Source organism: Pantherophis guttatus, chromosome 3 (genome assembly GCF_059756535.1).
Source record: "Pantherophis guttatus breed Tessera chromosome 3, ASM5975653v1, whole genome shotgun sequence".
NCBI classification, from domain to species: Eukaryota; Metazoa; Chordata; class Lepidosauria; order Squamata; family Colubridae; genus Pantherophis; species Pantherophis guttatus.
The window spans coordinates 112,588,363-112,602,533 of NC_142065.1; the positions used below are offsets into that span (position 1 = coordinate 112,588,363).

At 41.4% G+C, this 14,171-nt stretch overlaps 1 protein-coding gene across 6 annotated transcripts in view; it reads right to left on the reverse strand.

Moving 5' to 3' along the window:
- Positions 1–10,594: 10,594 nt before the first annotated feature.
- Positions 10,595–14,171, reverse strand: part of LOC117661258 (5'-AMP-activated protein kinase subunit beta-2) — a 118,874-nt gene continuing 115,297 nt past the window's right edge. For 3 of the 6 annotated variants that reach the window (XM_060690201.2, XM_034409911.3, XM_034409912.3), the window contains one exon: positions 11,850–13,863. In XM_060690201.2, coding sequence (XP_060546184.2) covers positions 13,780–13,863 — 84 coding nt within the window. In that variant the 3' untranslated portion in view covers positions 11,850–13,779. Of the gene's footprint in view, positions 13,864–14,171 lie in introns of all 6 variants that reach the window. The other 3 variants (XM_034409914.3, XM_034409915.3, XM_034409913.3) reach the window with 2 other exon arrangements.

Sequence of the window (14,171 nt, forward strand, 5' to 3'; positions counted from 1 at the left end):
AAATTGGTATAATGATGCATGAGGAAGAATTGGTTAGACATATAAAAGAGAAAGGTCCAATGCATATTAAAAGGCTTTATAATGTTTTGTTAGAAAGGGATTCAGAAACTGAATTGGTTAAAGATTGCATGATTAAGTGGGCACAAAATTTTGCAGAACCAGTGATGATGGAAACATGGGAAAAAATATGGGTTCAGAATGTTAAATTTACACAGTCGCAGAATTTGAGGGAAAATTTTTATAAAATGTTTTACAGATGGCATTTGGATCCTAAGAAATTGTTGTGTATGTACCCTAATGTTCAACCAAAATGCTGGAGATGTGATTGCTTAGATGCCACATATTATCATGTGTGGTGGACTTGTAAGAAAGTGAAGGCTTTTTGGATAAAAATTTGGTGGGTTATGCAGAATGTTTTGAAGAAAAAAATTCAGTTTTCTCCACAATTGTTTTTATTGGGCATAGTTAAGGGTTTTACATTGGGTGAAACAAAGTTGATATTGTATATGATAACAGCAGCAAGATTACAAGGTCAATATTGGAAAAATGAAGCTATGCCCACTACTGAGGAATGGACTTTGAAGATGGCCAGCTTTGCAGAGATGGCGAAGATTTCAGCATATTTAAAAGATCACTCACAAGAGACTTATGAATGGGAGTGGAAAAAGTGGATAGATTATGTGCAGAATAAATATCAAACTAGGAAATATCAGATAGCTTTTAACTGAAAGTATTATATAAAGATAGAAATATTTGAATTTTGTGAAGATGTAAAAAATATACAGGGGGTGGAGGGGTTCAAGTTTTATAAAAAGGGGTCTTTGATTTGGATTATATTCTGTGGAAGTCTGGGGAGGAGGGGTGGGTTAGGGGGGTTAGGGAGGGTTAGGGAGGTTAGGGAGGGTTGGGGGGGAAATTGGGGAGAAAATGTAATTGTAAAACTTTTTCAATAAAAAAAAATCCTCCCTTTGTCATCCACAAATATTGATTTAGGTTCTAATTTTTCTTTAATATATAAAGCTACTCCTCTTTTGCTTTGTTGTATCAATGAGGTAAATAAGATTCCTAATTTTGAGTATTCTAATAATGTTGTGTTTTGTTTTCTAATACTGTATGTACTTCTTGTAAGCATATAATGTCCATCTTTACTTGTTTAGAGTTCTGTTCTTTTTTGTCGCTGAGTTCAATCCATTTACGTTTATTGATATTGCTTTTATTTCTTCTTCCATATTTTACTTATTACTAACTTTTGATCCCGTTGCTCTTGTCTCTCTTTGTTCTTTTGCATCCTTTGCTCTTGCTTCTTCTCTTATTGCTCTTTCTTCCTTTTCTTTGGTCCTTTCTTCTTTTTCCTTTATAGTTTCTTCTTTGTATTCAGTCTCTTGCTGCTCCCAGTTGTCCATCATCTAATGGTCCACAAAATTGCTCATAAAATAATTTCGCTTTTTCAGTGGAGTCTAATCTGTGTCTTTGTTCTTGCCATGTCACCAATATTCCTTCTGGTATTAGCCATCTAAAACTCACTCCTTTTGTGATTAAGAATTTTGTTAGGAAATGATATTCTTTCCTTAAGTCTCTGACTCTTCTCGGTATTTGTCTCAATACTACTATTTCTTTATGTTTATATTTCAGTGCAGTATTCCTTGTTATTTGTAGTATCTCTGTTTTTATTGCTTTCTTTGTAAATCTTACATGGTCTTCTCTCGGTAGTTTATTTCTCATTGCGTACCTTGTGTGTACTCTAAAAACCTCGTCGATCTCATTTAAAATCTTCTCCTTGGGTTCTTCCATAGCTTCTGCCAACACCTTAGCTATCACATCTGGCAAGTTTTCCCCTTTTTTTCCCTCTATATTTTGAAATCTTAGATAATAATCAGAATGGTCCATTTCAAAAGAAATAATTGTTCTCTCTTGATTTTTGTCAATTAATATCAATTTTTCTTCTAATTCTTATTTATTTATTTATTTATTATTGAATTTCTATACCGCCCTTCTCCCTGAGGACTCAGGGCGGTGTACAGCCAAAATTAAAAAACATGCAGGACAAATATTAAAAAACAATTAAAAGATATATAAATTTGGCCCAATTAAAACTCATTACCAATTAAAACGTTTAAAACATTTAAAAACAATTAAAAATTTCATCTTAAGCCAGCCCGGCTTGCTTGAAAAAATGGGTTTTAAGGGCACGACGGAAGGCACTGAGGTCCTGGATTCTCCTTATCTCTAGGGGGAGCTGATTCCAGAGGGTAGGTGCCCCCACAGAGAAGGCCCTCCCCCTGGGGGTCACCAGCCTACACTGTCTGGCTGATGGCACCCTGAGGAGGCCCTCTCTGTGGGAGCGCACGGGTCGATGGGAGGTCGTTGGTAGCAGCAGGCGGTCTCGAAGATAGCTAGGCCCTATGCCATGGAGCGCTTTGAAGGTGATAACCAACACCTTGAAGCGCACCCGGAAGACCACCGGGAGCCAGTGCAGCTTGCACAGGAGTGGTGTTACATGGGAGCGCCATGCTGCTCCCGTCACTACCCGCGCTGCTGCGTTCTGGACCAGCTGGAGCCTCCGGGTGCTCCTCAAGGGGAGCCCCATGTAGAGAGCGTTGCAGTAGTCAAGGTGAGAGGTGACGAGGGTGTGAGTGACTGTGCACAGGGAATCCCGATCAAGAAAGGGCCGCAACTGGCGAATCAGGCGAACCTGACAAAAGGTCCTCCTGGTTACAGCCGTCAGATGTTCCTCCAAGGACAGCTGCATATCCAGGAGGACTCCCAGATTGTGAGCCCTCTCTGTGGGGGCCAATGACTCGCCCCCAATAGTCAGTGATGGAGTCAACTGACTATATCGGGATGCCGGGAGCCACAGCCACTCAGTCTTGGAAAGGTTGAACTTGAGCCTGTTCCTCCCCATCCAGACCCGCACAGCCTCCAGGCACTGGGACATCACTTCAAGTGCATCGTTGGGGTGGCCTGGGGTGGAGATGTACAGCTGGGTGTCATCAGCGTACTGGTGGTATCTCACCCCAAAGCCACGGATGATCTCACCCAGCGGCTTCACATAAATGTTGAACAGAAGGGGCGAGAGGACCGATCCCTGCGGCACTCCACAAATGAGAGGCCTCGAGGTCGACCTCTGCCCCCCTGCCAACACAAACTGCGACTGGTCAGAGAGAAAGGAGGAGAACCACCGTAACACAGTGCCTCCCACCCCCAACTCTTTCAACTGGTGCAGCATAATACCATGGTCGATGGTATCAAAAGCCGCTGAGAGGTCTAACAGGACCAGAACAAAGGAGCAACCCCTGTCCCGAGCCCTCCAGAGATCATCCACCAACGCGACCAATGCCGTTTCCGTGCTGTGCCCAGACCTGAAACCCGACTGGAACGGATCTAGATGTTTCCTCCAGGAATTGCGGAAACTGTCGTGCGACCACACTCTCAACAACCTTCGCCATAAAGCGAAGGTTGGAGACAGGACGATAGTTGGCCAATATTGCCGGATCCAGGGACGGCTTCTTGAGGAGAGGCCTCACCACCGCCTCTTTCAAGGCGGTGGGGAAGTAACCCTCACTCAACGAAGCGTTGATAACACCCTGGAGCCAGCCTCGTGTAACCTCCCGGGAAGCCAGTACCAACCAGGAGGGACACAGGTCCAGTAAACATATGGCTGCACTAAGTCTCCCCAAAATCCTGTCCACATCATCGGGAGTCACAGCATCAAACTCCTCCCAGATAACATTCTCAAGACTATTCCTCGTCACCCTGCCCTGATCTACCCAGTCAGAGTCCAAATCCCTCCGGATCTGAGCGATTTTGTCATACAGGTATTGTCCGAAATCCTCCGCCCTGCCTTCCAAGGGATCCTCCCGCACTCCCGGATGGAGCAGGGAGCGGGTTACCCTGAACAGGGTGGCCGGACGATTCCCTGATGATGCAATAGAGGCGGAAAAGTAATTAAACTTTGCCGTCTTTATCGCCACTAGGTAGGCCTTAATATGCGACCTTACCTGTGTTCGATCAGATTCAGCGAGACTGGCCCTCCAACCGCTCTCCAGGCGTCTTTTCCGGCGCTTCATTTCCCTCAGCTCCTCAGTGAACCAAGGAGCCGCGCGGGATCGGCACCGGGTCAGAGGCCGCAAAGGCACGACTCGGTCCAAGGCCCCATCAGCCGCCCGGTCCCAGGCGGCTACCAGCTCCTCAGCCGAGTCATGTGCTAGAACCTCAGGAAATGGCCCAAGCTCCGTCTGGAACCTCTCAGGATCCATCAGGTGCCTGGGGCGGATCCATCTAATTGGATCCGCCTCCCTGCAGCGGGGGGCAGCAGTTCGAAATCCAGGCGAAGGAGTGAGTGGTCTGTCCATGACAAGGATTCCATGTCTATATCCCCAATAACAAGACCACTCAACCACTGGCTAGAGACAAAAATCAGATCCAGAGTGTGACCTCCCCTGTGCGTAGGGCCATGAACTAACTGGGTCAGGTCCATGGCCGTCATGGAAGCCATGAACTCCCGAGCCACCTCAGACGTTTCACCAACGGATGGCAAGTTGAAATCACCCATGACTAAAAGCCTGGGTGTATCTACTGCCACCGTGGCTATCACGTCGAGTAGCTCAGGTAGGGCTGTTGCCACGCGGCAGGGAGCCAGGTACGTAAGCAACAAGCCCATCTGAACCCCACGACCCCACCTCACAAGGAGGGACTCACATCCGGCTATCTGAGGCACAGTGGTCTCCCTAGGACCCAGATCCTCATTAATAATAACTGCCACCCCCCTCCCCTCCCCTGGGCCCTCGGCTGATGGAATGCTCTGAAGCCTGGTGGGCACATTTCAGCCAGAGGGACACCGCCCTCCGGGCCCAACCAGGTCTCCGTAATACCCGCCAGGTCCGCTCCTCCCTCTTGTATAAGATCGTGAATGAGGGGGGCCTTATTTACCACGGACCTAGCGTTGCATAACATCAGCCGAAGGCCCAGATCCTGAGTGTCTAAGCCACCCTAATTCTTCCACTTTCTTTTCTGTCAAATCTGCCTTTTCCTCTACTTTTTGAATTCTTTCTTCATTTTTCCCAATCAACTCCTTCACTTCTTTTAAGTCCTCTTTCAAATCATTATGGAGTGTCTGTATAAGATTTTTTAAATCCATCGCCTCAGATTTTTTTGTGATTCTGTCATGGAGGGGCTCGCTCACTTATGGTTTATTTATAATCCAAATATCTAATCCTCCCTGTTGGGTGGATTAGAAAAAGAAAAAAAAATAAGAAAAAGGAAAAAAAGAAAGGAGGAAAAAAAAAAAAAACCAATCGCCCCCCCCAAAAAGAAATACAAAAAATACTGCCAATAAGCCAAAGAAGAAGAAAAAAGTTCACACAAAGAAAAAAAAAGAAAAGAAAAAAAAGGATTTAAAAAAATATCCTGAGAGAAAAGGAAAAAAAAAGAAAAAAGCAAGCAAATCTTCAGGCTCTTCTTGTCTTAATCCAAATTCTAGACAAACCACTTCTTCTTTTTTCAGTCAAGCAGAGAGAGAAAAGAAAAAAAGAAAAGAAAAAAACAAGAATAAAAAGGAAAACAGGTCAAATTAAACAATCTTCATTAATAAGTAAAAAAGGAAGAAAGAAACAATCCAACAACACAGTTCCAAAACAGAGTATTTCAAAAAGCTCCAAAAAAAAAAAAAAGGAAAAAGAAATAGAAGTTTAAAAAGTTCAAAAAGTAAGAGCAAAGTCAGCACTCCCATCTCTTTTCCTCTCTGATATGTCTCTCTCTTTTGCACATCTGCTTTCTTATCAGTCAAGGTCAGCTTTCAAGTTTATAGTTAATTCTAAGTCTTTTTTCTTCTGCCACTAGATGGCACTGCAGTATATTTCAATAAGGCAAACCAATTCAAGCTTCAGTTCTTTTCAACCATTTCTATTCAATATTCACTTCAAATTCAATCACAATAATTCCATCTAATCCAAAAAGATCTTGGCAGACTAAATAATGGGCACTATCCAACAACATGAAATTTAATGTGGAGAAAAACAAGATTTTACACCTAGGAAGGAAAAACCAAAACTACAAGTACAGATTAGGCAAAACCTAGCTCAAAAGCAATAGTGGATGATCCCTTAAACATGAACCACCAGTTTGCAGCAGCAGCCAAAAAAGTTAATACAATCCTTGGTTGTATAAACAGGCATATAATCAGTGATGGGATTCAGCTGGTTTGCATCGGTTCATCAGTTCCACAAATTGAGGAGGCCGAGTGCTGCTGGAAGATCATGGACCTCCTGATGCAGGAACCGGCTGCCAGCGATGCCCTCAGGTGAAGTTGTGTGCAGGGAGACTCGACCCCCCCCTTAGGAGCCTCAGTTTACTCGTGAGCACCACTGGCCTTTCTCCCTGCCTCCCGGCCAATGTTGCTCATGAGTAAACTGCATCTAGGATCTCCCACGTGCTTCCCTCACAGGCCAGGCCGGCTGGGGAAAACACTTGGGAAGGGCTTCGGTGCCACAAACTCCTGCGCATTCCCCTCCCTTCCCGTGTGCATCGGTATCACCTCTCTGCCAGCTCTCCCTCCCCCACCCACCGGCCCATGCCCATCGGCCTTACCTTTGCCAGCAATGGTGAGCAGAAGTATGTGGCTAGATTCCGCAAGTAGTGGCTGGGCAGGACGGGCAGGCAGGGGGGTGAGCGAGCATCAGGTGGGCGGGATGAGCAAGCGGGGACCGGGGACTGGTTCAGGGGCATGGCCAGCCAGAGGTTGCTACTGGTTCGGCGAACCACGCCACACCAAATTTCCGCTAACAGTTTGCCTGAACCAGTGCAAACCGGCTGAATACCACCTCTGGGTATCCTGCTTGAATAGGTGGCTGGACTAGAAGACCTCCAAGGTCCCTTCCAACTCTATTCTGATTCTAATTCTGATTCAACTTTATGCTTTGCTACCTGCCTGGAGGAAAAAGCTTCCTGGCAGACATCTTATCTAAGATGCCCCAATACAACTGTGCAAAAGAGGAGATGGCATCACAGTCGGTCACCTGAAGTTCACCCATGAGGGGGAGCGAATGGAAGGGAAAGTGAAGATTGTGGTGGGTGGCTGCTGAGGAGGGGTGCTTGTGTGCGTGGAAGGTGAGCGACCGTGCCCTTGTCGCAGGGGAAGAGGCGATCGATTACTGATTCATAATTAACAAGAGTTGATAGAGGGACCGATTCCCCAGGCTACCATAGCATTCCCTCCCACTTTTTTCTCCCTGCCACTGTCCTACACTCATAGCCACTTCTTCCCCTCTCCTGCTGCCTCCCTCCCACCACCCAGACTACAGGATCATTCTGGCACACATGATCTGGGGCTGAGGTAGGGAAAGGCAGGGCACAATATGGAACTTGGGGGAGCACACACACGCAACCTTCCTTTTCCTTGCTGCATAAACTTGAGAGGCCAAACAGAAGGAGCCCCGAGTTGTTCTAATGGACTTTTAAAGCCTCTCTCTCTCTGTGTGTGTGTGTGTGTATGTGTGTATGCCTTTGCTCCTGGTCTTTCGCAGCAGCCCATGCCCGACGTCCACACACACACACACAAGCTGCGTGCACAGCAGTACTGGTGAGGTTTTTAGTGAGCAGCGCAGGAAGCCAGACTTGCCTTCACAGGTACAAAAGCTTCCTGCAAATGGAAAAATGCCAGGAGCAAGCAAGCACTTCTTTTTGCACTTGCTCCTGGCGTTTTTCCACTTGGAAGACGGAGAGGAAGAGGAAGAAGACAAGGGCGATGATCCCAGGCGTGTGAAGCAAGGCGTGAAAATCCACAGCAGGAAGCTCGGGTTGAGTGAAAAGGGGGAGCAGCCGAGTGCTTAGTTTCTCCAGAACTGGTAGTAAAAAAATGCTTAAAAAGTTAAAAAAAAAAAAAAAAGTTCCGACCATCACGCGTTGCTCAGCTGATCGTTGGAACTTTTTTTTTTTAACTTTTAAAGCATTTTTTTACTACCGGTTCTCCGGAAGTAAAAGCAGGAAATAATGATGACTGGGTGGGTGGGCGGAGCCTACTTGTTTTCTAAACCACCTGCCACGATCGCTACTGGATCGCCCGATCCAGTCTGAACCGGAAGCATTTCATCCCTGATTTGTATACTCCATATGAATAACTTTAATCTTGTTATTGTGCAATAACAAGACTAAAGCTATTTATATGGAGTATATAAATATGCACCGAGACTAGACCTTAGCCACAAATGCTATTGTCAAAGAAAAGGGTACTCAGAATGGCACCCTCAGAGATTGGGCTCCAAAAGTACCCTAGTCTTACCGTTTGATTCTTTGGAGTATGGTGCAAAATTTTGTTTATACTGTTAGGATTAAGGAATGGATACATCATGCATTTCTATTATGATGATGGTACAGTCAGTCAGATATTTAGACTGGATTTGGTAGTTTTCTCTACCTATCAAGTTCTTTCCAAGGACCTGGAATAGACAGATATGATTGTTTCATGGTGGTTAAAGGTATTGTTGCAGCATGTAAGATGTTCAAAGTACAGATATCTTTTGCAATTGACTAATGGTGATTCTGTCAAATTCAATGATGTTGAAATGGTGCTCCAATGTGTTGAGAGTACACCCAAGGTGCCTATTACTATGGGTAGTAATGTTGCTTTCTCTTGCCACAGTCATGCTACTTCTGTTTGCAGATCTTTCTATTTTGTGATTTTCTCCAATTCTTCTTCTTCTATTCTGCTGTCTTTAGGTATTGCAATGTTCACTATCCAGACTTTTTTAAAAAAAAAGTTTTTCAGTTTTATTTCTTATACACATAATATAAAATGTACATTTTCTTATAATTAATCATACATATACGTTTTCCTTAAAGAAAGCATTAAAATAAGGTATTTTAATTACATTCGGAGTTGCTCTTCTACCCTTTCTTCCATCATTTTGCAACAAACCTTCTTCTTCTCTTTCCCTTCCCTCCCTCCTCTCCTCCTTTCTCCTCTCCTACTTCCCCTTCCTTTCCCCCACTCCTCTCTTCTTTCCCCCCTTCTCACCTTCTCCCTACTCCTGTCCCCTTCCTTCCTCTCCTTTTCCCTTTCTTCCATTCCTCTCCCTCCTTTCCCTCGCCTCTTCCTACCCTCTACTCCTCACTCCTTTCTATCTTCTTTGCTGTGAAATATTCTCCTTGTTTGGTATCCGAGCAACTCCTATATTCTAATAGTATATACTTTCTTTCAATTTCTTTTCAGATTTATTCTATCTATCAGTATTATCATCATAATTGTACATTTATTCTTATTATCTTTCTTTCCCCCCTCCCATCCCCCTTTTTCATTTACTCTGGTGTCATATGGGTTTCTATTTCTTTTTTATCCTCTCCCTCGTTTGACTTTCTATTATCTAAATCATTTATCGACCCTCTTATCTTCATATTTCTTTTCTAACCATATATAAAATCTTCCCCATGTCTTGAAATACACTGATTCCCCTTTATCTCTTATTCTTAGAATTACTCTATTCATTTTTAGACACAGTCTAAAATCTTTTTTATTACTTCACCTTCTGATGGAATTTTTTCTGTCTTCCAATTTTGTGCAAATACAATTCTTGCTGCTGTTATTATATGTATAGTTAAATAGACATCTTCTTTACTATATCTCTCAGGGAGAATACCCAATAAAAAAACTCTGGTTTTAATTGTATAGATTTATGTAATATTTCTTCCAACCATTTCTGTATTCTAGACCAATAATTTTTTGCTTCTAAACATGACCACCACATATGATAGTATGATCCCGGCAAATGCAAACATTTCCATCATTTGGCTGATTTATTCTTAAACATCTTTGCTAATCTTTCTGGTGGCATATGCCACCTATAAAACATTTTATATAGATTTTCTTTGTATGCAGTTACCATTGTCAATTTATAATTCCTTTCTCATAGTTGTTGCCATTTCTCTAATTCTATTGCATATCCAAAATTGCCCATGTTATCATTGTCTCTTTTATCTCTTCATCTTCCAAGCTAATTTGCAACAAATACTTATAGTCTTTTAATCATTTTTTCATCCTTTCCAGTCATTATCTGATCCAACTCTGATTCCCCCAAATTAAAACCATATTGTTTCAAATTTTTATCATGTCTTGATTGTATCTCAGCCGTGTATACCAGTCAATCTCAATCCCTTGTTTTTTTAAGTCTTGTTTCTGTTTTAATTCTCCCTTCTCTGTTAAAATGTCTTTATATCTTACAGTCTTATCCATGTTAATCATATTTGGGTGTGTCAACGCTTCTGTTGTTGAAAGTCACATTGGTACTTCCATATAATGTTCATTTCTTATTTATTTATTTGTTTTGTCGATCTTATCTCCCTTAATTCCTTAACTTCTTTGGCCCTCACTCCTTCTCTTAACGCTCTCTCTTCTTGTTCTTTCGTTGTCTCTCTTGATTGTTCTTTCTTCTTCTCCTCCTGTTGTTCATCCCCTTTTTCTTCCCTCAACCTTCCTTCCTCTTGGACATTTATGTATTGTTTATAAAATAACTCTGCTTTCTCTACTGAGTCTGATCTGTATCTTTGTTCTTGCCAGTTCACCAATATTCCTTCTGGAATCAACCATCTAAAATTTATTCCTCTCTTTATCAAACATTTCATGAGAAATTGATATTCTTTTCTCAGATCTCTCACTCTTCTTGGAATTTGTTTCAGTGCCACTACTTCTCTCCATTTGTGCTTTTTCGTCGTGTTTCTCATCAATTGCAATATCTCTGTTCTCAGTGTTTTCTTGGTGAATCTGACATGAATTTCTCTAGGTAGATTATGTCTCATCGAATATCTTGTGTGCACTCTGTATATCTCGTCGATTCCACTTAATATCCCTTCTTTACTTTCTTCCATTGCTTCTGCTAGTATCTCTGCAATTTTCTCTGCTAAATTTTCTCCCTTTTCTTCTTCAATTTCCTTCTTAAATAAAAATCAGCGTTATTCATCTCCAGGGTTATAATTGTTTTTTCCTGATTTTTATCAGTAATTGTAAGTCTATAGTCCATCTCTTCAACTTTTTTCTTTGTTGCTTCTGCTTTTTCTTCCATTTGCTACAATCATCGTTCATTTTTCCCTATCATTTCTTTAACTTCTTTCAATTCTCCTTTCATTTTTTCTATATTTCCTTCCATTTTTTCCATTCTCTCATCTACCTTGTCTAATCTTGTCTTAAGATCTTTATATATAGTCTGTAGCATATTTTTTAATTCTGTGTTGACTTTCTTTTGCTGTGATGCAATTTCTGTTGTCTTTTTCCCTGTAGTACTAGGCGTTATTGATGGTGATGATAGATGTTGTTTTTTTCTTCATCTTATTTTTTTTTCCAAATCTTACTACCCAATTTTATAATTCAAATACTCAATTTCTTTAAATTCAAAATGCCCAATCAGACTTTTCAGGTTCTTGATACCCTAATCCACATAGATTTGATCCATAAACCATACAGAAAGCCAAGAACAATCAAACAGCCCAAAAGGGCAAAAATAGAGAGGAAAAAATTAGAAAGAGAAAGAAAAAAAAAGGAAAGAAAGAGAGAGAAAAGAAAAGATAAAACTAGATCAGCGCAAAAATAAAAAATTCACTAGTCCAAAACCCAGGAGTTTGCCCAAAATATCCAACCAGGCAATAAAAAGGTGAGAAAAAAAAAATCCCCCCCCCAAAAAAATAGAAAAAACAAAAACTCTGCCAATGAACTCTTTTAAGTCCAGGAAGAGGGAATTTCTACAAGGAAAAAGAAAAAGGCACAAAAAGAGAAAAACCAGAAAGCAAAAATAATATTCCAAAATACCACTATTCCAAAATCTTACAGAATTTATAATTCCATCAAGCAAAAGGAAAAAACAAATAGCTTTCTTTCTTCTTTTCTTCTTCTATATCTTCCCCCTACTGTTACAAAGTCACAAGACCACTTCTTATCAAAGTCTTCTTACCAGTTTCCAAACATCCCAAGGTCACTCCCTTCTCATATTTTCCTTTGTCCAATATATCTCTTTAATTTCCTCTGCAATCCAAAATAGTCCAGATGATCAACTCGTTCTTTTCCCCTTATCTTCTTGTGTGTGGCTGCCCCGCTTTTGACAGCTCCTAATGACTGTCTTCCCTTGCTGCTGGGTTGGAGGCTGATGCAGACAGTTCAGGGAACTTGCGACTTCCCTGTTCGTGCCTGCCTGTGTCTCCGTTCTTCACTGTCCCTATAGGACAGCTATGATCCCTGGAGATCCCCTAAAACAGCTGAGATATCAGCATTTTCCAGGAACCCCAGAATTTGCTGGACCGCCGTTGGCACTGGCCACACCCCTCTCTTATCCAGACTTTTTTTGTGTTTCTTATCAACAACTATTAAGCCTAGTGTGTTATATGGCAGGTGTTTGTCTGAATTCTAAAGTCCCAGAACACTTTAGCGTCTTAATTTTCTATTATTTTGTCTATTTTGCGGCCCCCGCAATATTTGCTTGCAGGCAAATGGTATTTCTTATAGATATTCCAATGATTTATTATGTTATTACATTGTTTTTATTAGTGTAGCTACCTTGCTTCAAATTACTATGACTTCAAAATATTCTTGGCAAGTGTAGTCTTGGCCTGACAATAAGAGGTGTTTATCCCAATTCATTTCTTTCTTTGATTATTATTTCCACCAGCATTTAAAAGAATCCTGTCTGGGATTTACAGACAGGAAACTGGCTCATGAATGGCATCAGTTTTTTTTTTTATTCTCAGTACAAACAGGCCTATACTGCCTCCTAAAAAAAGAAGTATTCCGTATGATTGAAAACCATTGCCATTCTCTTGAGATCCAAGTCAAGAGCCTTTAAGGTAAGTTTTAAGCCTTTAAGCTGAAATTAGCTTGGAGGCCTTGAGAGATAACCTATTCTAGCAGAGGGAAACCATGTGGGAAGCCACTTTTAAAACCATCAGTGATGGTATCTTATTTCTAAGTTGTTTTAAATGAAGAACTTTGAACATTTTTGACAGTAACTCTATTTGGATGAGTGAAAGTCATGTTTGTTAAGGACTTGATCCCATTTGCTTGCTCTATAAGAAGCCTTGAGATGTGACTTAGTAAAGATGAAAAATCTTAATTTTTTTCTATTTATTCAGAAGAGACAATTGAATTGTCTTTTCACTGGTGTACCCAATAGTGGAAAAGCCGCTACTGAATGGCTACCCAAGCAGTCCAGGACTAGGTCTGGTCATACTTAATTAGCACCCACAAATGGCAAACATGAGAAAGGCTTTACAACAGTAGATACTGAAAACATAACAGCAATTCTACTTTACTAGGTCAAATTTTGTCTAATTGTCATCTCATTTCCTACTAGAAGAGACTTTCAATACTTGAGAACAAGAGCTGTTCCACATTTAAAGACACATGGTCTCTGTACTTGGAGGCCTCATACAGCCATCATGACTTGTATACAATGGTCATATGATTTGAAAACAGGGTGGCACTGGACTTTCTTTCTTTTTGAATGTGGAAGGGAAGATTGCAAGGCAAGTCTTGTTTCAGAAAGAAGCCAGTCTCACAGTTTGCAATATATGAGATATATTAATAATGCACCCAAAACTTGATTTCAGTAGCTTTATCAAGTTGTTTGTTCTGAATAGCCATATGGGAATGAAGAACTTCATTGTGCTGAAAAATCAGAATAAGAGCTGAGTTATCCAAACCTTTGTGTCTGATAAAATAATCTGGAAGCTGACTACCCATGCCCATTGGTATTTTATCATATGCAGAAAAAGCAAGAGTCCTTGAGTCTCTATGGAAATATGCAGAAATCAGACTCCAATAGGCTTGTAAAGAAGAGTGGTGACATATTTCTTCTTGTAGCGATGGGTGGCACTAAGCACCATGACGCCATCCTATGGGAGAAAACACAAGACAGTAGCTAAAGAAGAGTGACACCCAAGAGTAATTATTATAGAGGAAACAGACACATGCATACTGGGAAGTATTTCATATGTGTGATTTCATTTTCTAACTCCCAAATTTTTAAAATAAAGGGAGTGGAGAATAATATATACAAGATGCCTCCTTCTAGGAAACCTGAGAGGAAACAATCATGCTGTATCCATGGCACCAATGCAAAACAACCCACAAGAGGGAGAGAAGCTAAAAGCCTAGGTATTACTGGAATTTTACATTTTAGTTTCTCTACAAGCATTTCCAT